The sequence below is a fragment of the Rhipicephalus sanguineus genome, chromosome 7 (genome assembly GCF_013339695.2).
Source record: "Rhipicephalus sanguineus isolate Rsan-2018 chromosome 7, BIME_Rsan_1.4, whole genome shotgun sequence".
Lineage (NCBI taxonomy): Eukaryota > Metazoa > Arthropoda > Arachnida > Ixodida > Ixodidae > Rhipicephalus > Rhipicephalus sanguineus.
Window position 1 is genome coordinate 89,231,825 of NC_051182.1, and position 26,931 is coordinate 89,258,755.

The 26,931-nt window shown below is 44.1% G+C and overlaps 1 protein-coding gene across 1 annotated transcript; it reads right to left on the reverse strand.

The window, feature by feature from the left end:
- Window positions 1–3,170: 3,170 nt before the first annotated feature.
- On the reverse strand, window positions 3,171–19,725 carry LOC119398829 (cardioacceleratory peptide receptor). The gene is made up of 6 exons (XM_037665646.2): window positions 19,356–19,725; window positions 15,446–15,549; window positions 9,867–9,960; window positions 8,402–8,653; window positions 5,997–6,098; window positions 3,171–3,717 (listed from the first exon to the last, which is right to left on the reverse strand). The coding sequence occupies exons 1-6, from the start codon at window positions 19,387–19,389 to the stop codon at window positions 3,488–3,490; spliced, it is 816 nt and encodes a 271-aa protein (XP_037521574.2). The 5' UTR covers window positions 19,390–19,725; the 3' UTR covers window positions 3,171–3,487.
- Window positions 19,726–26,931: the final 7,206 nt, after the last annotated feature.

The window sequence follows — 26,931 nt, forward strand, 5'->3', positions numbered from 1 at the left end:
TTGGTTATCGTAACTTCCGACCATCTAGATTGACTCTACTGAGGTTTCCACGGAAATTATAAATGGTGATAGGCCATCCAATTCATTATTGTTTCCAATAAATCTGTACAAATTGCTAATTTTCCATACCTGATGGTTGTTAGATATTCCACTACTGGAAGTACCGACATTAGTGGACCATCCAGTGATGTTCGCGCTAAGCAATGGACCATTTCATTTATATGTAACCCACAGTGACCTGAAACTCACAATAAGTTTAGGAACTTTAACTGGGGCAGTACTATACGCGGAATGTCATGAGGTCTCGAGACTAATTTGAAGTTGTAAGAGCGGTACATACTGAAATAGTCTGTTATTATGATGGCACTGATTTCATTCGAAGGGAGTTCACGAAGCGCCAGAATGGTAGCCACAACTCAGGTTAAAAACTGGAGTAAAATCTGGGAGCCTCACAGAGAATTACCAGCCAAGCGAATGGGAGGCAATTCCTACGCCTCCCTTTCAATCATTCACTGACGCATCTGTAGCTATTATGTTATTTGCTTGTGCATGTACCAGGTAATCGTGTAACCTGTTATTTAAAAATCTGAGTGATTGGAACTTAGATTTTGGTGGGAAAACCTCATCACATTCTATCCTACTACCTTGATTTGAGCCATTGGTTTCTATAACCTCTCTAATGTCCAATTAGAAACAAAAAATTATTTGGGGAGTGTGAAACCGTGGCCAATGAGCAAAAAAGAAGGAGTCTGGATCACTGATAAAGGCATCTTCAGATCTTCTTGCCGGTAAGCTCTAGAATTATTGCGTTGCATTTGTTTTCGTTCTCCCAGTATGACTATGCAGTGCTCATTCAGCGTAGTCGCTTCTACAAACGGGAATTTTTGGTGACGTGTTATTATCTGCGTCAGTGAAACGTATCCTTTTCTGTTTCCTGATTACAGCAACCTGATTCTCTCTATCCTTTTCGCCCGCCATTACCCACAACGATTACGTAAGTGTACCCTTTCTTTCCACTTGACGTGCAGCTGCTCCATTACTGGCTTCCAACAGGCATTTTCTACGCGTGAGGCTATTCCGGCGCCCTATCGCGCATTGCATGCATCTAATAAACCGCCATGCATTATATCTTCACACACAGTATCGAGCCTGTCGTGAAATACACCCTCTTCAATTATTTCGATAGGAATTATATGGACACTCCCGGCGGATTCTTGCCTTCGCCGTCATGTCCCGTATATGTATACGGATGTATATATAAATAAAATCCACAAACAAAAATTAATTCAGGAGAAAAAAATTCCGAAGCATTCGACGCGGGATTCGAACTTGCGACCCCTCATTCCACAGCTCGCTGCCTTAAATGATTACGCCATGGTTCTTTCTTTTTCTTTAATTCATGGAAAGATTCATGGAAAGAGCTGTGAACCACACACTACATACCTCGTCACATTAGAATTACCTTAATATTCGTTCTTTAGGATACTAACGGTAGAATACAAATGCACGCGGCATTGGGTGAAACACACGGGACTCCACACACCTCGCAATTAAAATATTGCCACGCCCACTTCTTGTATTCGGGTTTGACCAACAAGGACGGTTATCAACGCTCGACGCTGGCCGCGAAGGAGGGTTCGAGAAGCTTCACGATTTTAGTAGATCGTTTTGTTAAGATTGCGCGCCGCACGCGAATGTTCCAGCTTTGTCGAGAGATAACGCTGCCACCAGCGATATTGCTGGAAAGTTCGATAGCGCCTGTATAATAGCCGACGCGCTTGACCGCTTGTCAGTTGAGCGATGGTCGACGCTCTGTTCACCGCTATCAGTGTATTGCTGTAGCTTTTTTACCCGTGCCCTGGGTAGTTGGGCAGTTGTTGTGTACAGAAATGATGCTGCAGATCTCACATGCAGCTTACCACCAAGCTTCCCATACTGACACATTTATCACCACTCCCACACGATAAATTTAAAACTTTTCACTCATCAAATGTCTCAGTAATGACGATAGACCCAGAATGGTCCACAAGCGTGAATGACTGATATCTGAAGTACAGCAAGTGGTCTCGAAAAAATAGGATTATCACATTTAGTACAACCATAACGTCGATAACAATAGAAACATCATAGAACAAGGAAGTACATTGTAACAATAGAACCATCAAATTCCGTAACGTTCGCACGACTGCCAACGGAAGAAACATTAGGCCTCAACGTTTCTCCAGCACATTACACAGCGCTTTCGCATTGCCGGCGCCCAATTCGTCACCTTGATATGGAATGCGCGAGTTCTCGGGAATAGATAGGCGAAAAAATTGAGGAGTGGCGGTAAACAAGCACAGTGATTACATTTCAGCCGATCGCCATGCCGTTAGTTATATACGTCGAGAATACTGGTTTACGGCTTTTCCCGTCACGAACACCATGACAGAATCTTTGGTTAAAAAGTGAAAGTGCTATCCCATTTCGGCGCCGACTGAGTCGATCAACGGCTTCAAAGCCACAGCAGTTGATTTCCATGTTACCGATAGCGTTAAATACGAATACTGCTGTGGTTAGCTTCATATGATGCAGAACGATTGTGAATCTTCGCGCTGAACTCTCGCTTGCGTGAGTAAGCAGCACGGCTAAATAAACTGGAGACAGGTTTTTGTAGAATTTGCAATCCCTTATTTGGCCAATGGTGAAACTACGCTGTTTTACGATTAGCCAATTAAGTCACCTTGGATGCACAAAATGTCACCTAACGGCATTTTGTGCATGCACAAAATGCCGTTAGGTGCACAAAAGACGCACAAAATGCCACCTAACACGTCAATTTGAACGCGGGCATTTCCCATATCGCATATGGATAATTTCTGAAGGGGATTTGGCGTCAGGATTCGAGAAACATACTGATCTCTAGAATGACTGAAATCTCGAGGCAGATTATGAAATATAGAGGTTTTGTTCCACGGTGTTACGCTTCAACTTTTGGTGACCCCACGGGGTGGCTCTTGAAAAAAAGATTACTTCAGACAATTCAGTCTCTGTAGCTTAGCCAAAAAAACCGTTATTAATCGCAAGACGCGAGGAAATAATACGAGTGCCAAAGTCACGAACATTTCATTCCTTGTGAAGCTACGAGCCGCTAGAGAAACGTCCGCGGGCCGCGTGTTTGACATCCCTGCTGCAGACACTGCCGGTGGTAGTGTGTGTTATAAGACGCATACGCGCATTGGATCTAGCGTATCACGGATCACACAAAGATAAAACATTCAAATAGTGCGCGTTCACGCATCTCAAGAGTTTACCACACGTATGAATGAAGACAACAATGGCGAGGTTGAGAAACAGCCTGGGGTCTATCCAGTCTCTGTAACATGCGCTCCAAGCTTCGCCTCTCATTCATCAGTTGCGTCGCCCGTCTTCAGAGTACCGAGTTGGATATCCCCGTCGAATGCGTCACGTACGACCTGTTGCCCGAGACGCGGGCGTTGCGCGCGGATCATAAAGACGGCGGTTCGTGGGGCGACAAGGTCAGGAGAGCCTCGTGCCGAATGTGGCGGCACATGTTACTCGAGAAGAAGCAGTAAATGAGCGGGTTGGCGACGCTGTTCAGCGGAGCCAGGCTCTGGATGAACGTTGCCACGGCGATGGCCGCCTGAGTCTTCGGAGTCGCGCCGTACACTTGAAGCAGGTCGTAGATGAAGTAAGGGCTCCAGCAGAAGACGAACGCTGCGTGCAGAAAGATTAAAGAAGCGTTAGCAAACATACAATACAATCTCACGAGGCAGTCGCACTGTGAACAGTTGTACCCAAATGAATATTCGAAGCGCGAACCCAACACCTCCTTTTTTTGATGCCAGTGCAAACGATCGCTCCTCAATGGGAAGCGTCGGTCTGCCTTATAGTCCAGAGAGTTGTCGTGGTGGGACGCCACCTAAAGGGCACGTCTGCCCGCTTCACACGTGCGCCTGAGCGTATTCCCGTAGAAATGCGACACACGGACCGTCGCTCTTCTATATGATGCGTCCGTGGGATTGTTAACGACGATAGTCTTTCTTGGGGAACTTAAACGCAGAAATTTTGGTCTGTCTGTCTGTCTTTCCGTTTGTCTGTCTGTCACCCGATTCAGCCACCCGGCCAAAGTTTGACCACTTGCGGAAGGCCCAGCCATCTTGAACTGGTACCGCCGTTCATACTTCAGAAGATTATCGATTAAAAAGCAAATGTTACGCATATCTGAGGCGCAACATCAATACATAATAGGTGGTGTGTTCCTTTACTAGAAAATAAATAGATAGGTAATTCTAAAGACCCTAGTGTTTCTTAGGCTGCGCGGAAAATGCTCGTGTGCGGCGATTCAACATAGAGTAGGAGGACTCATGTAGTACTAGAGCACTGCACGGGCCTGATTTTTCGGCCCGGGACCGGCCCGGGCCCGCTTTATGAAGCCCAAGCCCAGCCTGCGCCCGTGGTTCCAAGCATGGGCCCGGCCCGGGCCCGGGCGTACATGACCGAACCCAGCCCGAGCACGGCCCTGCCCATGGTTCCAAGCTCAGGCCCGGCCCGCGAGTTCATTACTAAACTTATCCAGGGTGCGCATATTCGTGACCAGGCCAGGCCCGGACACGCTAGGGGATATTAGTTGTTGATGATGATTATTAATGATGTCTTGCGCTTTGTAGCGGGCGATCGGATGGAAAATCCGGTGTGTACATGCATCGAAACGTTGCTTTGCCTGCGGTGGCAGCTCAGCGGTTAAGCTGTTTCGCTGTTATGTCATGGGACGCGGGTGCGATTCCCGCGGCCACGGCGGTCACATTTTGATGGGGGTGAAATGCAAGAACACCTGTGTACTTATCTTACGTGTACGTTAGAAAATTCCTGCTGGTTGAAATTAATCCGGTCCCCACTACGACGTGCCACGTAATCATATCGTGGTTTTGTCACGTAATACCAAGGAATATAAATGAAATATATTGTATGTGTCAACCTCAAATAGAAGACGGAAATATTTATTCCTCCCATGCGAACAACTTTGATCTGGTCCATTGTTAGTTGTGTTATTTTTATGCTGGTGTGCATGTATTTACTTTGATCGTACGATTTTGCCCTATCAGGAGGTCATCTAGCATACAAGTATATATATATATATATATATATATATATATATATATATATATATATATATATATATATATGTTTCACAAGCACAAACACAAAATGAAAATTTCTGCTGCTCTGCATCAGGTAAACATAATGAAATCAAAACCGTGCAAAACTGATGCTATGAAAGGAAATGAGCGTTTCGATGATAGGCTTGGCCCAGTAATTTTATCAGTAAATAAACATTTATTTTTTAAAATGAAAAATGTCCTGTAACACTTGCTGTTGTCTGTGAACCTCCCACGCTAACATTAGGGTGTTTATGCCTCATTATCTCAAAACTCATTCTCTTCCTTTCCACATGATACAGGTGTCATAATTTCAATATTTGTAGGATCGCTGACGCCACGGCAAAGCTCAGTTTTCATGCCGGCTTTCGCCTCACAAAGCACAGTCGAAGCGTTCAAACACTGCTTGAGCAATGCTTGTTTTCGCTTTTCAGAATTTTTAATGACTACCGTTAGTGAGACGTTAAAAAGTAACCTACACCGAAATTACATACAACAATTACGTGATTACTTCAAACACATAAATACATGAAAGATGAAGCATGCCAACGGGAATATTAGATGCTCAGAGTATCAGACTTGTGATATATTTTCCGATTCTTACTATAATTTGAAGTGCTTCTTTTATATATTGGAAATTCATAGAGAACTGCGCAATGTGCTTGTACTCGGCAATCGTATCACCGACTGCGCTGAATTGAAGGTACCTCATTTGATTGAGCTAGCAATAAAATATCTTCAAAGAGAATAATCAGCAGAACACAGTGTCGTTCGACAGTCGAAAACAAAATGGCAACAAAACTGCGGCAGCAAACTCGAATGCATAGATCATCTCACCTAGAACTATGATTAGAGTCATCTTGACTGTCTTGACTTTCGCTTTTGGAATCACACCCCGAGAGCTCGTTCGCCTCGTGTCGATATCCTTCCCGTGAACTCCTGAAAAATGCAAAGACCATGTAGCTTGACTTTGTAGTGCCGCGACATAGGCAGCGGGTGTTTGTGAAACATTAGTCAAGTGATGCACGAATTCGCGGAAAAGGAACTCAATGCAACTACTGCCTAAGCGACATCATACGGAAAAGCATATTCTGAAAAAAATTGTCACAGCGCCAAGACTATTACCTGAGGCATCGAAACGTAGCGTGTAGCGCAGAGTAAATATTGGAAGTACAAAGGATGCCTGTAGCAGATATAAAAACGTACGCTGTGCTACCGAGAACTAACTGGTTTATGCAGCATTATTTGAGGTAGAAGCGTAAAAAAGCCGAACAGAACTGCTTCCTGCAACAATCTACGCCGATTCCACCGCCAAGATCACGTCTTTTATTGAACCATTTCAGCGGAGGGAACCGTTGATGGCATAAAGAGCGGCGCTTTTTCCATGGTGTTGCATACATACTCAACACGGGAATCGAGAATCTTCAATGGAAAAAAAGTAAATCGATTATTAAAGATTTGCAGTGATTCGATTGGAGATCTTAGACCAATAAAGGGAAATCCAGAGATTTAGCGACCCAGTAATCAAATTAATCAGACACAAGCATCTGTGGAGTCAATGCAATGAATTTTTCACCGCACCGTACCGCATTTATGCTTTTTAAAATAGGGTTTCCCCGGGACGAGTCGATTCTTTTTAGGGTGATCCGCAAACTCTGTGTGCGAAATGCGAGCTACTTTTTCCTGCTTTTACGGCTTTCTGCTTCTTACAGCATTTGAGATACGTGTCGTCTGCAGCGAGTTCCGTCAGGTTGTTTCCACCTTCAGATGTAGTACCGTAGAACCTTTGCGAGGAGCAATCTCTTGCTTAGCGAGGTGGTGGCGCCCTCTCTTGCGCTGAGCAGGAGACAGCTGCATCTTCCCGAAACGCTTGAGCAACATTAGGTTAATTATTGAACTTCTAGGTCATTTCGGTTGCTTGTATCATTTTAGACCTAGTTCGTTTATTTTAAACCGGTTTTGAGCATTGCTAGCCTCGTTTTAGGCCTGTATTAAGCGCTTGATTGTGAGCGTGATCACGCCACGTGAAATCTATGGATGGACAACAAGCCGGACCCCTAAAGTGCTATGCACTTAATACACTCTTTCTGGTAGGATCCGTACCCATAACCATCGAATAGGTTTGGCTCCTGCCGACGGAAAGAGGTTTATTTTCGCCCAGTTAGGTCATTTCGTTTCAGTTATAATTACTACACCACAGTTAACTATAGCAACTAATGGCCTCTTGCTTTCGTTGGCCTAATTGTCCGCTGGATTCAATTAACTGCGTCTTACAAAGAAAGGGCCCCTCGAAGAAATTACCCTTCGTTGGGACCAAGTAAGGCACTAAAGAATATAATCAGAGCCATCTAGCTACCGATTATTAAGGGCTGCTTGTGGTGTTCTTGCGCAGGCTCAACTAACTATAAGACAGAGGTAAAGTGTGATGAAAGTTTGGTAGCTCCTTCATGGATGGTTCATAACGGACCTATAGCGCGTACCCAGTGCAAAATACAGCCGGTATTAGCAGCTGCCTGGTATTTGCGGCTAGGACGCCTCGCCACCACTGCAGCACAAACGTTCGTTTCTGACACTGCAGACGTTTGAGATAGGTTGAACAAACAGGAGAAAGTGCCTCAGACAGGCTGGCCGACGTTTCGAAAGGAGGACCTATCTTTGTCAAAGGCGCCTTGTCATCCTTGGCATGTTGGTTTTAAGGAGTTAGTTTTGACGTCATGTCCAGTGGTGGCGCGTGCCGCTGTTGGTAATTGCTGCCTGGAAACAAAAAACTATACAGCAGAAGAGCGTAACCCTTGCCACATTTCAAGAATGTTTGCAACGGCGCTCAGGCATCCCATCTCAGAGATAAGGGGAGCTGAAAGAAAAAAAAAAACAGAAAAAGGAGCGGTATAGTTTTATGGTTTTTATAGCTATTACAGTTTTTTAAAATTTTTGAGCTTTTTTATATATTTTTTTCTTTCCAGGCAGCAACTACCAACAGCGACACGCGCCATCGCTGGACATGACGTCGACACTAACACCTAAAACTAACACGCCAACGATGACAAGGCGCCTTTGACAAAGATAGGTCCTCCTATCGAAACGTCGGCCACCCTGCCTGAGGCACTTTCTCCTGTTTGTTCAACCTAACCCTTCCGTGTTTCCTTCTGTCGGCTGCCATCTTGACCTTGGAGATGCAAACATTTGAGTATCACATGTGTGTAATCATCCGCTTGTTTTCTAAATCTTTGTGCGCATTTTACCTTTTATTATTTTGCTCCGCTTCCATATGGTGTACACGATGACGCTGTAGCAGGCGGCGATCAGCAAGGCCGGTATGAAGAATAGGGAGCCAGCCACCAGTGTCATGTACACTTGCCACTGCCACAGCTCGAGTTCGATCCAGCATTGGAGGCGGCCGTGCACTAACGCCTCTCCGTTGAGAAAGATGGAGGGCAACGACATGGCCACCGATGCCGCCCAGGCTAGCGCTACCAGCCAGCGCGCACGCCTCCCTGCGAACATGTGTTATAGCAAGTGAAGGTGCTATATGGCTCGATTACACTGGAATTTCCCGTGTGCTGCCTGGGCTAACCTCGATACACACCCCCCCTTGCTGCTAATTATATACCGCCTTGCGCGTATACACCCACGAATTCCCATGTGCAAGAAACATTGTACAAGATGGTGTGCAGTTATCAGAACATATTCACGGACAATACCAAAGGCGAGCAATAAGGTATTCCATTTAACGTGTGGGAATCGAGCGCGCCCTTCCCTTTGGCGCCTCTTTCCCCAGCTAGCGCGCGTGTTGGCCCTGCGCGGCTCGAGCGCCGGGGACCGCCGTTAATCGGCGGTATGGCGACCACGGTGACAGCGCCAGGCCTCTTTGTCTGGTGCGAGCCATGCGTCGGCTTCCCGGCGCGCGGGCACGCGTCCGGGCATGCCTCGACATCCTAACATGCTCACGCCACCAAGCTAGCTTACGTCACTGCGCAGCGCCTGTCCTCATTGGCCGCCAGTGACAACCCCCTTCCCCCTTGAGCTCGCTTCTGTCTGGCGCGGGCTTGCCCGCGTCAGATGCTCTCAGGCCTTGACGAGAGGTTGACGCACTGCTGAGCAGGCGGCTTCTCGTTCGTGCGTTCGACTTCGGCCCTCGTGCGTGAGTCGTCGCGCCGTAGGCAGGCGTACTTGCTCGGTCTTGCGGAGTTCCCTATACGGCCTGCAAGCCCGTGAGTGTCGCACTGTGCTGCATCTTGGTTTAATAAACCCGTTGTTGTTGTTACCCTGCCTCGTGCGTGGTTTCTGCGCCGTGTCGGAGAAAACGACGAACCCGGCCGCAGCGTCGTCGCACGCAGCGGCAGTGGAGAACGTCGCGTCCCTACACGGTCGCGCTCGTAGGTAAGCCTAGTGTAAACCTATCTCCACAAACGATATGGAACATATCTCTAAAGTATCGAATAAACAAAGATATACATTGGCTGGTAACACGCAAGAGAGTCATTATAAATAATTCTTCCTTCCTTCATACATTATTTAACAAAAGTACCCGAAAGTGCACGGTGAAGATGATGCTACACACAATAAAAACAAGGAATCTCATTAATAAAGCTCATGACGACAGAAATTACCGCGAGGAAACAGTCGCTCAAATAAATAAGAAAATTTGCATTTTGTTTCAGACACCTATAGTACTTTGATATTCTTAACTGTTCGAAGGGTACTTACAGCTTCCTGAGAAATTCATAGGCCTAGTGATGGCATCATACCGGTCGATGCTCAACGCCACCAGCACATATGTCGAAGAGTATGTAACCAGGACCTGCGTATGGCACAAATAAAGAAGTTAGTCATTCAGTGTGATGAAGTTTGTGCCGTCACCACCGAAACGCTAATGAAAGGGACGCTCTACCGCTTGAAAAAAATTTCTAATATTGGTGAAAATGAGAAGATCGTTCGCCACATTGGCGGCAACGAGCATGCTTTTGTCCCATAAGAAATGAATTATATTTTAAATTTGATATTGAAAATCGTGAAAGAATGACCGTTAGCGTCACCCAACAGCGATGTGGTAAATCTACTGGTAGTACAAGAAATCCTCGCAGGTAGACTCATTTTGCTTAGAAACAAACATGTATAACTTGAAATGGTGTTTTACGCACTTGAGGCAGCTGTCGGTTGTGTCAGAGAGTAATTTCTTTCCTTTCTTTTTTCTCACACATCCGAAAAGGCGCCCGGTGGCGCTGCCTGCGGCGCCGTCTTCGATTTCGTCTGCTTCAACTCATGCTCTATGCGATGCGGCCCTCAGCGCTGGTCGTACTGTGCCGCGGTATTGTTGTTAGGATGTCTCGCATGTGCTGCGCTGTGAAGGCGTGCATTTATTGTCTCTTTTTGGCGAATCAACTTGGTTGGGATTGTGTCAGCAGTGCTAAAATAAACGCATAGACTGTGATTACAGCAAAAAAAACTGTTCTGTAATCGTATAATAAGGCTTCATTTAACCGCTAGCGCGCTGAAAACGACTGTTACATCCATTACATTAGTAACAGTATGGAGAGCTGGGCGAGTTGGTTTGAGGACATTCTTGGAAACATTTCGGCGCGCGCACAAAAGACGGAAACGAAAGGAAATCTGTCCTTTTGGAAATCTTGTCCTTTTATTTAAAATCTACATTCGTTGGTTGGCAAAGTGAAATGTTTGTCCAGAATTCAGGGGTCTGCATTGGCTCAAAAGTAGCCCCCGTTCTAAGCGATATTTTCATGGCCAGAATAGACAGAAATATTCATAAAGGATTGCTTGGTTTGGCTAAAAAGGTTTTTCGGTTTGTCGATGATTTTTTAATTATTTCTGAGAAAGACGTGCAAGGCAGCAATGTTGTGAATGTTTTGAAGGTGTTTAGGGAATATGGGATGGGTCTGAAGTTCACACATGAGGTTGCCCAAAATAATCAGTTGCAGTTCCTAGACTTAACACTGCACCTACAATCAGGACACACATGCTGGATGTATAATCCTCGGTCAGTAAAATCTCTTCTGAACTATAGCTCAGGCCATTCCAAAATTGTAAAGAATGGAATTGCAGTGTCTTGTCTGAGGAGTGCCCTGTCGAAGTCATGCATTCATACCATGAGTTTAGCATTTTCAAGTCAAATCAACCGTCTAAAAATGGCTGCATACCCAGACAATGTTGTACGCAGAGCTGTTGAAAAGATTATTAAGTTTTTAAAGGCTAGATCAGAGCATAGTTCTACAAAGAAAGACACTCAACGCAAACGCTTCGTTGTTTTACCTTACATTCATCGTTTTTCCCATCAGCTAAAGCACATAGCCAATCGGTTCGGTGTAGAGGTTGTTTTCAGTGCACCCAATAAGATTCAACGTATCTGTCGTGCGGTGGACCAAAAGTTCGACAAAAAAATCAAGAAGAATAAATGTGTTTGCCTTTCAAAAGAAAGCGGAAAGTTCGTGAGGTGCAGGATAGGGGCAGTTTATTTGTTGCCCTTAACCTGCAGTCGGGTGTATATAGGTCAGACTGGCCGATGCGTCAACACTCGCCTTAATGAACATATGAAGTCATTGGATAATAGTAATAACTCCCATCTAGCCGAGCATTGCAGGAACTGCCAATGTCATCCTGTGTGGTGTGATACTAACATTTTGTTTTATCATAAAGACGAGATAACTCGGGAAATAGTTGAAGCTTTCCACATTAGAAGGTGTGCTGATAAATGCGTAAGCAACCCATCGATTGCACTAACTGACAAGGAGTTCACCTTTTTGAGTAGCACTTGACTTTTAAAACCTGCTGCACGATGTAGTTACTTCTGCAATATTACTGTCATGATGTGTTTTTTCTTATGTTTCCTTATGTTTAGTTTCTTTGTTTGATTCTTTTTACGCACATGCGCTCTTGAGCTACCCTGGGTTATATATTTCGTGTACTTCCTTCAATAAACTTAGTTGTGAGTTCGCGCCCGTTTGTCTTCTCGCCTTTCGTTGCCGTCTTCTGTGCGCGCGCCGAAATGTTTCCAAGAATGTCATTACATTAGTGTTCAGCGAAGATAAAGTAATCCGACAGAAATCACATGTGCTTCCGGTTTTAATTTTTACCGGCATTGCAGTTGTCATCGCGTCCACAAACAAGTGTTGTGGGCATGTTGCACGCCAATGGAAGAAGACCGAACGCAGATCGAAAAGTTTTGTTTTAAAAATTCCTACTCACTTTCCAAAGAAACCACTGCAAAGTCGGACACTTCAGACGGTACGCTTTCTATTGCGGTACAAAACAGAAAAGCGATAAAGGGCGGTACACAGTCCCTTTAAATAAATATTTCATTTTCAACACGTGCTACCTCACATGCGTGGAAATACCCGGACCTATTCGATCTTCCCTGCTCGTATATATATATATATATATATATATATATATATATATATATATATATATATATATATATATATATATATATATATATATATATATATATATATATATATACGAAAGAAGTATTCTTGCTGAACAGGAAAAAATATTTGTAAATGAAGATACAGTGGTTTAACAAATTAACAAAGAAACAGCTGACAAATTAATAACTAACGCTTCGGCAGGTGAACCGGCCTTCGTCATAGTGGGTGTCGTTACAGCGCGCCCTCGTTTTGAAGCACTTGAACAGACAACACCTTTTTAAATGCGAAGGATTTCTTAGCGAACTTCTTAGCGAAGATTAGCGGTATACACGTGAGCGATCTCGGCGTCCTTGAAGGTTCGGAATCCTGCGATTGCCTTACACTTGGCGATGCTCTTAGTGTGTGTACGAACCCTACGCTCATGAAGGAGAAGCAGTAAAGTTGACGCGGGATTGCCAGATGGCCCACATGAACTCTGTGAGGTTCTATTTTAAGGCGTCCGTGTCATATAAGCCATGACAATCATGTCATACCTGTCATGATTGTCATGATTTGACCTGTCATTTATTTTGGTCGTACACTCGCGTCATGATATACGAGTTTTGATTATATCTAGTAATTAAGACGGGCGTGAGAGCCGGACAAAGCCTCCGTCATGTTAATAATAGCGAGCATGACATGCATGCCATAATTAGGAACTTTTAGCTTGTACATGTACTTTTTAACATTACCGTGTTACCGGAAAACGGAATTGCATTTACCGTGTTACCGGAACGCATGTTTTAGAAAAGTTTTAGCTCGCCATACGTACACGTTTACATACGCACGTGAACGTATACCTTTACGTTTGCGCAAAACACTTATTGGTGATGATGACTGCATTTAAACTAATTCAATTTAAAAAAAAATATTGAATTGCGCTGCGGCAAAATCATTAGAGAAGTGTTTAGCGTGTGCAGCAAAGGGGTGTAGCAATACAAGGTAACCGGACCGTGGCGTCGACATCTTGTGACGCTTCGTGCAACCACCGTCATGGTCACGTTTGTTTTCGCCTGGTGTTCTTGAGGGGAAAATGATTAAATAGGCAACGCATTCGTAATTATGCCGCTGTAAGGTATGTACAATTGGGCATTAGAATGCCCGATGTTTCTGCAATAACAATTTTGTGCTTGCTTGATTCACCTTGGCCCCGCTAGATGGCGCGACCTATCCAGCCTATCAGGGGCTTTGTAGGTGTTCTCTGCTTTAGGCATCTCACGTTTACGGATTTGGCATTCTAGGTCGCTCTGGCCTCGGTAATCCGGCTGAAACAAGGTGATCGTAAGTGGCGCTCGTACTTCGTCTTATTTTGACTCGGCGGCTGGATTCTCCGCAAAGCGGATATCGCGAGTAGCCACAAAGGAAGGTGGATTTGCGAGATAGGGCCGTAAACGTAAAGCCTATCCTGAGAGTAGTTTACATTCCGTAAACGTTTACGTTCCGTACACGCTCGCGCATGCGCAGATTCCATCAGGTATCCGGTAACACGGTAACGTAAAGAAGTATACGTAAAAGCTAAAAGTCCCCATTGTCATGTTCAAGTTCGTCGTAAGCTCATGTAATGCCACGCCAATCTTCCTATTTACTATTTTAATGACATGACCACGAAAGCGCCAACAGCGTGCCATGTAAATCATGACGCACGTGACAAGCATATCATGATTTTTCATGTGAGGACCTGCCATTTATGTTCTTAATGCGCTCATGGCATGCTCTACCAATTTTAGTATATATCGAGCTAACGCAGGCAGTTATTTAGGTTAACGGTAAAATATATCACGTCAAAGAAACAGCTGAAATTAAGAAAACAAATTGCGGACACGAAGGGCCAGTATATAGGAACGATTAGGCCACCTTTCATAACTGTATAACTGCACGACGACTTCTTGTTAAGGCTGATAAAGACTCTGTGAAAAATAAGTGTTTCATAATATACTATTCACACTGCCCTAGTTAAAATTGAGTTGAACAATACATCTGGTAAAGATCTGCATCCTGTCGCATGTCAGAAAAGTAATCATAAATCGAAGTTTGCGCCTCCATACGTTGACGCCATGATTTGAATAGCTAAACAAGCACATACGTCTAAAATGTCGATTTTTCAGCCAGATATTGCAATTTTTAAACAAAAATAAAAGTATCTGTGATAGAGAACAACACGTGGCAGCAGGCCACGCAGCGTGGATAGCCTGTCGAGCTTTATTTTCAGCAAGATACATCCAAGCAAGAACGCCAACTGATAGTATACAGCCACTAGTAAGACGAGCTTTTTAAGTTTGCTTTCATTGCAGATCCATAGCGAGGGTGAAATTTACAACGCAAGCGTAAAAAAGGCTAAGTTTCCTGAAAAGACAGCTCATGGCATAGCAGATGTTTAATATTTATGGCATTGACGACATAGCTAACCTTAAGAACATCCTCTTAAAGCCGATGAAAAATTCATAGAACCCCTGCCATCTTGAAGAGCGCGAGCGAACTACATTATATTGTAGTGACGTTTGAATGCATATTAGTCGTCCCGGCATTCACGCTGTTCCTTCCAAACACGTTACCTAAACAACGCCGTCCTTATTAAGACTATTGTGAAGTACATTGTCTTCGTCTATCCTACTTAATCAAGCACCCCTTCTTGTGGAAGTGCCCCACGACAAGAGTTCTTATTTGCGCGCTCGAACATTTTAGGGGAAAACAAAAACTTTTGTTTTTGGCTGTGCCAGCTTTGCCTGATTCGTTATCGTAGACGTCGTACGAAGCGGGGAAGCATTACAAAACATGTGCATAACTTTCAGTTATAAATAGGGCGATCGTTCTTTTTTTTTCTGGCATGTCATATTGAACTAGCGTCTTTCATTACTGTATCACCTGCGCAAACTTGACGATTTTGCAGCCGAAGTTGCCTCCGTGCCAGTCGACGGTAGTTTTCCAGATGATGTCCGTCAGAACACTCACCAGACCCACGCCGAGATCTGAAATGAAATGCAAATAACGGACGTAATCACATCTAAAAAGGGCAGGAGTTCAGGGGAAGATGAATTGAAGAGATGAAAAATCATTGAACTCGGGGCGTCGCTGCAACTAACGTTTGCACAAGCGGACCTGTCTTTCAAGGCAAGTCCGTTTCAAGCAGCCTTGAAGAAGACAAGTCCGCTTGTCGAAAGGTTGACTCAAGTGACACCCCTTGTTCCAAGGATTTTTCATGGCGTTATCAAAATATGACAAATCGGGTTCTGCACCAATTTGTTGCGCAGTTACATTTATTTTTTTTTTGCGTCGAAAACTTTGCAAAAAAAAGGGACAAGGAAGGCACACGCACAAGCACGGACTGGCCACTGGAAATGTTTGCGAGAAACACACATACATAAGCAACATGGTGCAACGAAACCGGTTATATAAAGAAGCACGTGAACAGCTACACGTTGTCACTTAGGTATTATCTAGTTTGTACCACATAACCGATGGCCTAGCAACGCACGTGTCACCATACTTACGAATAAAAAAAATGCCTCCGAAACTTCTAGCGCTCTACAATCTTCATTCCTTGACAGCACCTTGGTTTGGTGCAGCAACGGGCGGCATTTGCAATCTGTGAAAGTACCACAAATTAGACGACGGCTGTGCCTTTAGTGACGCCATGTGATCCATTAAACGATTATTGAGACGACTCCCAGTTTCACCGATACAACACTTTACGCACGACACGGGAATAAGATTCTCTACACCCTTTCCATGATCGACCAAACCGTCCAGCTAGGGGGTCCACGTCACATTCACTCCACTTATTTATTTGTTTTACCTTCAGCCTTCCTATCCACTGCTATCCACTATTTTGTTTAGTTTTTTGCTTAAATAGTTTCTCCTACTGGGTACTATGCTGTCTTGTTCTGGTTGAACCGAGACGTGAGATAGGCCATGGTTTAAAAACCAAGCGCTTACAAAACGATCATTTATGTAATGTTAATCCATGCAGGCGCCACAACGGAAATGAATCAAGGCACTGTCAAAGTTTCTGGACTTAATTTGCTGTTGGACCGGCTATGTTTCTCCCATATATGGCTCACATACTATTTTCATGCTATTTATTTCTTTATCGCCTTGTAGCTGAGCAGAGTAGGCAATGCCAACTTTGTGTTCTTGGTTAACTTTTGTGGGTTACCGATCGTATAGGCATTGCTATCTCTTTTGTGCTGCAGAAAGAACAAGTGATAACAGTGCTATTCTTGTGCACCACAAAGCAACATTTCATAGCCGGGTAGTCGCTTGCATTCTGTAATTCTCCTTAACTGAGCAGCGCGTTCTGCAAGCCACGGTGCAGAGCACGTAATCTTTAGTAGACGAAGAAAATCTGTATCCATAAAGAAATGTTTAGGAAGTACGAAACTGGGTAGATGAAACGACAAAGAACATCAGAATATTTGGTGAAATATTCAAGTGTCTGCTTTATATGTAAATTAGCAACAACAAAAAAGAGACCATTCTGGCCGTGTCCTAGAAATGATAACAGTGTTGCACATTTGTGTACCGAAATACACAGGAAATACATTAATGGTTCCAATGCAAAAATTGAACGAAGGGCGTATTTTGGGCTTGATATACCGTGTCATTGTGGACAGCTTCGGAAGTTTCTACCACCTGGGTACTTTAAAATGCAACTAAGTCTAAGCTCACGGGCTTCTTCTATTTCGTCTCTATCAAAATGGGATTCAAAATGGCATTTGATACCGCGACCTTTTGGCCAGCATTCATGAGCCATAATGATTCGTCCGCCGCGGCCGGCAAATCTTCCACTTTATATGTCATTCACTTGAAGTAATGTAAAGAACGTGTAAGCCATTTTTAAATGCTTAAAGCAACTTAAAGCAATTTTTAAAAGCGAACTCCTGCGACTTTGAGCGTATCTATCTATCTATCTATCTATCTATCTATCTATCTATCTATCTATCTATCTATCTATCTATCTATCTATCTATCTATCTATCTATCTATCTATCTATCTATCTATCTATCTATCTATCTATCTATCTATCTATCTATCTATCTATCTATCTATCTATCTATCTATCCGCTTACGATTTTGTGCTGTCGGGGCTGTGTCCTTAATGGGATGTATACCCAAATTAGTATTACATGACTTCACTGTATGACCAACGCAAAATAGCAGGTTATAAAATGAAAATCATTACATGTATGTCATGAACGGCATAACTTACATGCCACTGTCTTGTTGCTCTTGCCGCCGTTTCATTAACGTGGTATATACGAAAATTGCTATGGCGTGACGAGTAGCTACTAAGCTATTAAGTTCGTCATCTAGATGACGAACTTAAATAACAGGTTCTAACGTGCAAATCGTGACACGCATGTTATGTACGGCATGATTATTACGACGTGGTGTCGAGACGCTCGCGGCGGTTTCGCTAGCTTGACATATGCCAAATCTGGTATTGCATGACGTGAGAGTATTGCAAACGTAAATGACAGGTAGCAACATGAGAATTATGACATGCATGTCATAATTCTCATTGCGCATCAAGATGCCTCAATATACGCCTACGTGAACACCGGTGGAATGTGCAGCGCGGCAACTCCGCACATTTGAGCGCGCATTGTAAGGGTTGTGGGTGCCTGCCTGCCTACAATCAAACTGTGGTAATCTACGAAGACACAAATTTGCACACTAGAGAAATTGTAGAGGCGGCCCACATTGCACGTTTGGGGGGGGGGGGATGCATTAGCATGCCTCCCATTGACTTGTACAAAAAAGAAGTCGATTATCTTTCGCATGCTTATGATCTCGCAAGATAAAGTTGTCCGTACTATATGTTTATTTATTTCGTCATTGCAAGCTGCGCAATTTTTCACTACCTATATGTGTCTTTTCTGAATAAAAAATCAGCTCAAAGTCAGCGCTTGTCCGTGTCAGTTCTCTTTTCGTGCATTCGTGTTTTTTCCGCGCTGTTGAAAATTCCTTTACGATGAACTACCAACTCACCCCAACACTCACGTTAATCGGTAAGATATGTAAACCGCGAACAGCTGACATTCGTGTTTATTCCCGCGATGTTGAACTTTTCTTTACATATCTTTTCACGGCGAAAGGCAATGGCGCCAGATGAATACACGTCTTATCGATGCAGCCAAAACCGTGATAGAAAGCGCGGACAGCGCAAGGATTTTACCTTTATTTGAACAATTGCGGATAAGAAGGCGCCATCAGACAGAACGGATCAGCAACGACCAAAATAGAAAAGGAGAAAGCATCTGCCGTAGGCTACAATACATGCCGAGACTATTCTGCACTGCCCGATAGCCGCCACTGCGGGGAAGCGGAGTAAGCGTTGGAGACAAGGGCTTTAGAGGAGCCCAGCCTAACAAAAACGGAACTTACGTCATTCTCAAGGGCAATGCCAGTGAGTCCTTTCTTTTTCAACAATCAGACATTCAATTTTATTCAATCTTGTAATGCACTGAAACGCTCTTTTTTGTCACGGTGATTTGAGTTCTTGTAAATACTGGTACTGAGGCCCTGCTACCAGATCTGGCGTTTGTGTTCCAGATTGTGCCAGTGGTGGCTCGTATAGTGTCCCACATTTACCTTAAATTATCGATTATTAAAATGCTGATGTGTGTCATATTATCGCTTTAGATTTTCTCAAGCACTGACTTTTCACTCGAGCATAATTTTGTATTTACATTTAGTGTACCTTTAAGCATGTTACATTCGTTGTCATTGACTATCAAATTGGCTTTTCAGAAACCAATCACAGAAGATCACCTGCAATGGCGAGGTGCATGATGAAGAAGTTCATGCGAGACTTTCTGCCCTTGGGAAGCGCTGCCAGTACCGCACTGTTGCCGAGAACAATGCAGGCGAACAGGATCCACAGGAAGGTCAACGTCTCCACCTGCGCAAGGAGGCATAAAGAAAGCGCATAAACGTAATGAACAGCACCATCGCAGCGACAAAAGATGGGTCAAGCTAGGTAAGGTTAAATGCAGGGTAGTTGTCGCTGAGCACACATTTACGGCCATGAAATTAATGAACGACGCTTCGTATTTGACGCTTAAGCTGAGTGCTGTTAATCACCCCTGCACGGCTGCCCGTTTACTTTAGAGGGGTGCGCTCATGCTTCCGGCAGAGCGGAGAAAAATTAACTACAGCTAATTTGTATGACACTAATGACGCCGTTTCAATAAAGCCTTGTTGATAAAAGCCTTCTTTTTGTTCTATTGTCCGGTGGTTTGTACATTAACCAAAATTATTTGGTAACATTCTTTCGGATCCTTTTGAAATGTTCAGTTCTTTACGCATTAGGAATATTAGCGTTGGTTATCTATCCCGTATTATTATTTAAGTTGAATATCCGCAATGAATTTTTTGTCAATATTATATTACCATGCCACGCGATTGTGCAACAAAAACAGGATGAATTCGCCCTAGAAAAACCAAATACATGTGATTCACAGTCGAATGTAGTCAGTACTTGTAATTTAATTAGTTATTCGTGATTACTTTTCAACTCGATTATTGTTATGGTAATTGTCAGTATGCCAATTATGATATATCAGACTCCTGCGAATGCAAGAATGCAACCCATTGAAAGAGGTTAATTGAAAGGAGTTCGGAAATATAGAACGGAGCAAATGAATAGTTCGTTGAGCGAACAAGTGGTTTATTTACCACGTTTATATGAAGTTAGCGCATCGCCTTCGTCGTGGTATATGAAATGAATAATGAACGCCGATGGTTATTGTCAATACCTACAAATTATTAACACGCGGTTACCTTCTGGGCCAAGATATAGCTCCGACATAAGATACGTTACGCGTTGCAATTATCAGGCTGTGAACGATCGATTAATGGGTCGCATGGTATCCTGCTGCAGGATAAGCTGTGACAAGTGCAAATCCAAGACATAAAATTCGCCAGCTCAAGTTTCACGTGACGAATTGGTTTCCCTATAGTGGTCCTTGAAACATGAAGAAAGTTTTATCACCTTTCCTGGCATTGTGGCAAAATATCCGTGTACATAAATATTCGCAATAAAAAAAAACAAAGCCATTAAAGATTGCAGTCCGAATGGTCACTCGGCCTATTATTTGTCGAGAATGCGCCGACCTGCTTGTAATCCCGGTGTGCATGGATTTGACGAAGTGCCACGTGTATACTATATCGATGTTGAACAACAATAAACGAGAGTACATTATTTGTGCGCATGCGTACGATACGCCTAACACGTGCAAATAGGGAGAATCTCGCTCAACCGGAAACGTGAGAGTGTTTGAGTTGCGCTTTGGTTCAGTTTGCGCGGCACGTTCCAGTTCCATATGCCGTCCCTGACTTTCAAATCTAATCAACGCCGCTTCGCTTTGAAAATAGAAGTTCTGTTTGCCTACACACAGCGGATTTCGGCGCGTAGCTGCCGCTGCCATTCTCCGCTGGCCACTGCAAAATTCCTTGCTACCCCCATAACTTCTCTACTGGCAGCCTCTGTAACGAATCAGGTGCAGTAATATTCAAATATTGCGGCACTAGTGAACTTTATATTCCACGAACGCGTCCAGCGTTTCGTCTAGGTTTTGCGTTGAGAACGGTCTGAAGCGGAACCCCTGCTGTAGTAGCCTAGCTAATCAGGGTTTGCGCTGCCAAGATCCGTGCTTATTCTGACGTCTGACATGGCCCAAAGCTTGGCAATAATCATATAACAGTGGAGTGTTCACGCTTTTCGTTGCGCTCGGGAGTGCGAACAGAAATGATAATCGTCATCAACCGCCACACGCTCGCTTCGACATCTTCTTCGTATTCTGCTTCGCTCCCACAACACACGCGCCAATTTTTCAGGACGCGGAATGCACTAAGATGAGCGAGTCTGTTAGGTGACTAAAAATTACCTAACATCTAGTCACGGGTGTCCATATTATCAGAAGGTAGTAATGAGGTGGCGCACCGCATGGCTCGAGGGCTTACAGACCGAGCATCGATTAGTGCCGTCTCAGGGAATACCGATGAGTGGGAGTGGGAAGATAGAATGACCACATTTCACGAAATTACAGTACACCATAGATTGCGGAGGCGTACATTCCCACCGCCTCACCCGAAATTAATCAAGAAACAGTCTGTCGAATGGCGGCTGTTACAAACCCGATCCTACCCGAGTCCAGCTATCATGCATGTAATACACCCAGACTTATACACGACAGACAAGTGTAGACATTGTGACTCTAGAGCCACCTTAGAGCACATACTATGGGGATGTCCAGACATAATAAACAATAGCTGTGATGCAGCTTTAAACAGCGACAGCCTCCGCGCGCGCTGGGAGTCTGCGTTGCTCAGCTCGGACCTAGAGCAACAACTCTGGGCCGTCCAGCGAGCCGAGGAAGCCGCCAAGGGCCAGCAACCCTTGGCCGAAGCCTAGGCGGGATCCAGGCCCATCCCCCCAATTCGCAGGGCAATCAATAAAGTTAATTCATCATCATCATCTAGTCACGGGACAAAAGCACGTAACATCACGTAACAATTAGTCACGAGAGTAAAATCATGTAACATCAAGTTACAACTAGTTACGTGACTAAACATCACGTAACATCATGTCACGTGACTAAAATGACGTAACTGGTCGCGTGACTGAAATGACGTAATCATCATCATCATCAGCCTGTCTACGCCCACTGCAGGGCAAAAGCCTCTCCCATGTTCCGCCAATCAACCCGGTCCTGTGCTTTCTGCTGCCACGTTATACCTACGAACTCCTTAATCTCATCTACCCACCTAATTTTCGGTCTCCCCTCACGCCAAATGACGTAATATCACGTAACAACTAGTCACGTGACTAAATATCACGTAACATCACGTAACGAGTCACGCGATTAGGCATCACAACTACTCACGTGACGAAAATCAAGTAACGTCAACTCGCAGATAGTCAGAGACTAAAATCACGTAACATCAATTCGCGAGAATAAAATCACGTAACATCATGTAACATCTTGTCACGTGACTAAAAGCAATGTAACATCAAGCAACAGCTAGTCGCATGAAATGTCGCCGTCATAAACCAAGCAACAAGAAGTCACGTGACTAAGATAGTGTAACATCACGTTACAGCCATTCGCGTGACATGTTCCTAACAAAACCACGTAATAGCTAGTCACGTGACATCATCCTACAAAAAAACACGTAGCAACTAAACTCGGCGGCAACATTTATTGTCATTACTGTGGAAACTACAGAATCGAAAACACGCCTGCTACCTCGCCAAGAAATAGTGCTTTAGTTTATTGATAGTGATCTCAGTTGGATTGCTGAAATAGATGCTGCTTTCTTTATTATGAGACTCAAACAGTAGCGGGAAGTCGTAGTTAAAATACAGTCGTCATTCGCTTTGCGAGAATGCCTTCCTTTTTTCCAATTTATAGACGGCACCAACTTCTCCGCACGCCCGTTTCCCAGAGCAAACATGGAGTCCGTGACGTGATTGGGTCAGTGTGCGGCTGTAAATGCGCTGCTTTGTTCCCCAAGTAAAATATACACGTAATATGACGCTATAATGTGCACTGAACGATCGTAATATCGCTCCCATTCACATTTCTGTGCACATGTTTTTCTAAACGCGTTAACGACGCGAGCGAGCAAAATGAAAATCAGCCGCAAGCTGCCGTACTACTTGCGGAGCAACACGAATGTGGGGAGGCGCCACCTCGTAGCTTTCGCTCCACTGCAAGATCACTTATCGCGGAATATAGTCACGGGGCTAAAACATGTAACATCATGCAACATCCAGTCACATGAGCAAAATCACTTAACTACAAGTCATGTGATATGTTCCAATTATAGACCACGTAATCAGTCACGCGGGCAGAATCACGTAACAGCCGGTCACGTGACATGTTCCCGCCGAAGAAAACCTAATATCCAGTTACGCCATATGATCACGCAACATCGTGTAACAAAGAGTGACTTCACAAAAGTTACGTACACGTAACATCTATTCACGTCATTAAAATCAAGTAACAACTAGTCAAATGGCTAAAGAATTCCTGACACCACGTAACAACTAGTCACGTGAAATGTTCCCGCTAAAACCTCGTAACAGCAGGTCACGCGACAATCTCACGCCGAACCACGTAACACATGCGTAGAGTGGGGAACCGACTGAAACCGGAGAATAGCCAAGCCTATACATAATTAGTACTGCTGCAAAAACTTAGCATGTCAAGGAAAAGCTCGGCATTCCTTGAAAAAACTTAGAAGCAGCTAGGACGAACATGCGCTCCGCTCTTGGTTGCACCGTTGCGCCTAGTGCAAGCTGCGGGGCTTGCGCTATCTGTAAATTTCGATTAACCCATTCTTATTATTCGTTGCGAGCTTTACCGGAGAGTGAATGAAGAGCTTTATTCAGTTCCTGGAGGTTTCCGGGCTGGGTTCCCGCCTAGGAGTCTGCCCAGAGACCATCTCTCTCACAAGCTTTCTTGACCTGCTTTATCGCCCAAAGTTCATGGTCTAGTCCTGAGCTGAGCAGCGCCGCCCGCCAACGCGGCCGATGGTCCTCATTAGAAGCCGCATCACCAGTTTTCGCAATTACAACTGAATAGTCCCAGAGAATAATAGCTAGTGTGACCCTGCAACTACAATACTTGCATGAGTTCGTCGTGCGTCAAAACATTTTATGGGCTCGAAACAAATGGCGCACACACGAGCGTCAGACAAAGCATAAGCGCTGCTCCGAATTTTAGGTGCGCCTCAAGTACGATATTTCGTGCGCAAATGCGGTACCCCTAGGGATCTGTATCACGCCGCATTATTCATTTCCATTGTATGTGCTGATACCTACAGATGTTTGGGACCAGGATAACGTTTCGAAGAAGCTTTCTTAGAGTACAAAGTCTTCTGCCTGGAGAAAAAATAATCATGTGTAGCCTTGGAATGCGCAGGCCCACACGGAAGCAATGGCATTCCAGGCACAGTTGGGTCAAGGGCATCTTTATTGCGGCTCTCGAAAGCAAACATTGGAAAGCAAACTTGCGAACTTCAGCGTTTCTACGCGCCCAACGAAACTTAACTTCACCTTATAAAGCACATATTGATTACAGCGGAAGCTGCTTTAAGCTTATGTGCGTACTTTCATTTTGCCTTGACCCTCCGTCACTTTTTTTTTGCGGCATCTGCTTAATTAGCAGCAGTCGTATTTTGTCGAACTGCACAGTTGATCTTTCGTGTTTTATTTGTTTTTGCCCGTTTATTGCTGTTAAAGCCACTTTCAGGTTTTCGCTGAACCTTTCATTATAAGCGTCGCCCCGGCTTACGCAAATATCTTCTGAGACGCAGCAAGAACGTTGCCAATTAATAAAAAATGCTGCCACGTGCGCAATATATATATATAATATATCTATATATAGCTCGAGAAAGGAAGACAAAACGTACGAAACAAACTTTACTAACGTTTCGGCAGGAGGGCCTGCCTTCGTCAGAGTTTCACTCTGACGAAGGCAGGCCCTCCTGCCGAAACGTTAGTAAAGTTTGTTTCGTACGTTTTGTCTTCCTTTCTCGACTGCATTCCCACCGGATCCATTGAACTTCATCCTCGCATATATATATATATATATATATATATATATATATATATATATATATATATATATATATATATATATATATTATAGTGTCTAATAAGACGCCACCAGCTTTGATTTCCAAGTTCCGAGCGCTTGCAGACCTTGCCCTCTCATGTGTAGTAAATGGTCATTTCTTAGCTGCGTAAAAAATTAAGTAATTTTTAGTGATCGCTTTTTTTGTACAAATTAATTTAGATTTACGCGTGGAGAGTCAAGCTCAACACGATGTCACTTACAATTCTGATACCGCGACCCTCCACTAACGAGGCAATAGAATATGCGGCTTGAATTTGCGAATCCGCGTGTGCGAGGCGTGCTCTGATAATATCCGTACACTTAACTACACAGCATATTATTGCTTTGTTTTCAACTCTTCCTCTTACTAATAAAACCGGACGTGCATGGAGAATCAATTAGGTTCTAACAATGGTGAGTGGGATGGCTGCCATCGCTTCTCATTAATACAATTATCGTAACGTGCTCTTACTGCAACCTTTTTTTTTCGCACATAGCTAACAATGCGTCGAGCAGCTTTGTGGTGGCCAAAGCATATGCTCCGTCCCTGCCGAATAATAAGGGAGGGATGCACAGCACGTTTTGGGCTAATTAAACACGGGAGTATGGCCCCGTTGTTGCATTGTGAATGAAGGCGCAGGACGATGATAATTGAGCATTTAAGTGATCTTGTTCCCCTGTCGAATTTCATAAAAGAAAGCGGCTTTTACATAAACTTTAGAAATACATGTTACTTACTGGTTGCTGCAAAACACCTTGTGTCTGGCGCAGCTTAAGCCTTGCGTCAATAAACACAACTAAATTAAAAGCTTATGCAATATAGGTACAGGATCTAAGTATTCATCAGGAAAATGAAAGTGCATTGATGTAACAGACATTTCTTTAATGTTTTTTATACTCTCGATATTTCGACATTCGGTTAATTGGGACATCTGTTTCCCATCCCGTGAAAACGAATGAACAAGCTTTTACTGCACAATGAGCCACATTTTAGGTTTATTGACTAAGATGCACCGCCACTTACACCCAGACCACGGGGTCTACTTTCTCCCACTTCGGCTCCATAGGTGGGGTACAAACGCAGAAGCGTCCGGACACTTAGTCTTAATGCAGCTATAAGAAATTCAAGTTGGACAGATTTTTTCAAACGCACAATCACGAAGTCTTGCATAACGCACTACAGAATCCTAAGGAATCCCAAACTTGAAAACTAAAGCATATTGCCGTTACCCTTGACATCTGGTAAACCGCGGGCACTTTATCGCTCGGAAACTTCATGCAGAAGGCGCTGTTATAGAGGTGTTTTATAAGTGACGATTTACCGTGCTGTAAGTACGGCAAGAACGTACCTACGTGGCCGGCGTGTCGATATTTTAATACGCAATACATGTGTTAGCCACTCTCGGGATCACATGACGTCACCTTACGCATCAAGCAACTGGTGTAACGAAAGTGCTTTCGGGTAATGGTACGTTTAGAGGAACTGTAACACCAAAATGTAAATGGTAGCGTATTAGCGGCACTGCTAAAAGACGCTAATATCCAAAAAGCAGAAAAAAAAAACGCAGAGAGTATTGAACAGCTATAGCTCCTTGACTCGTCTTGGGACGACCTGATAGCTCCCTGAATAGGCGTCTCCGCTATTGAGTTCTTGAGGACCCCCGTTTCCGGATGATCCCAGACCACATCGGAATCGTCGTGACAGTCTCGGACGTCTATTT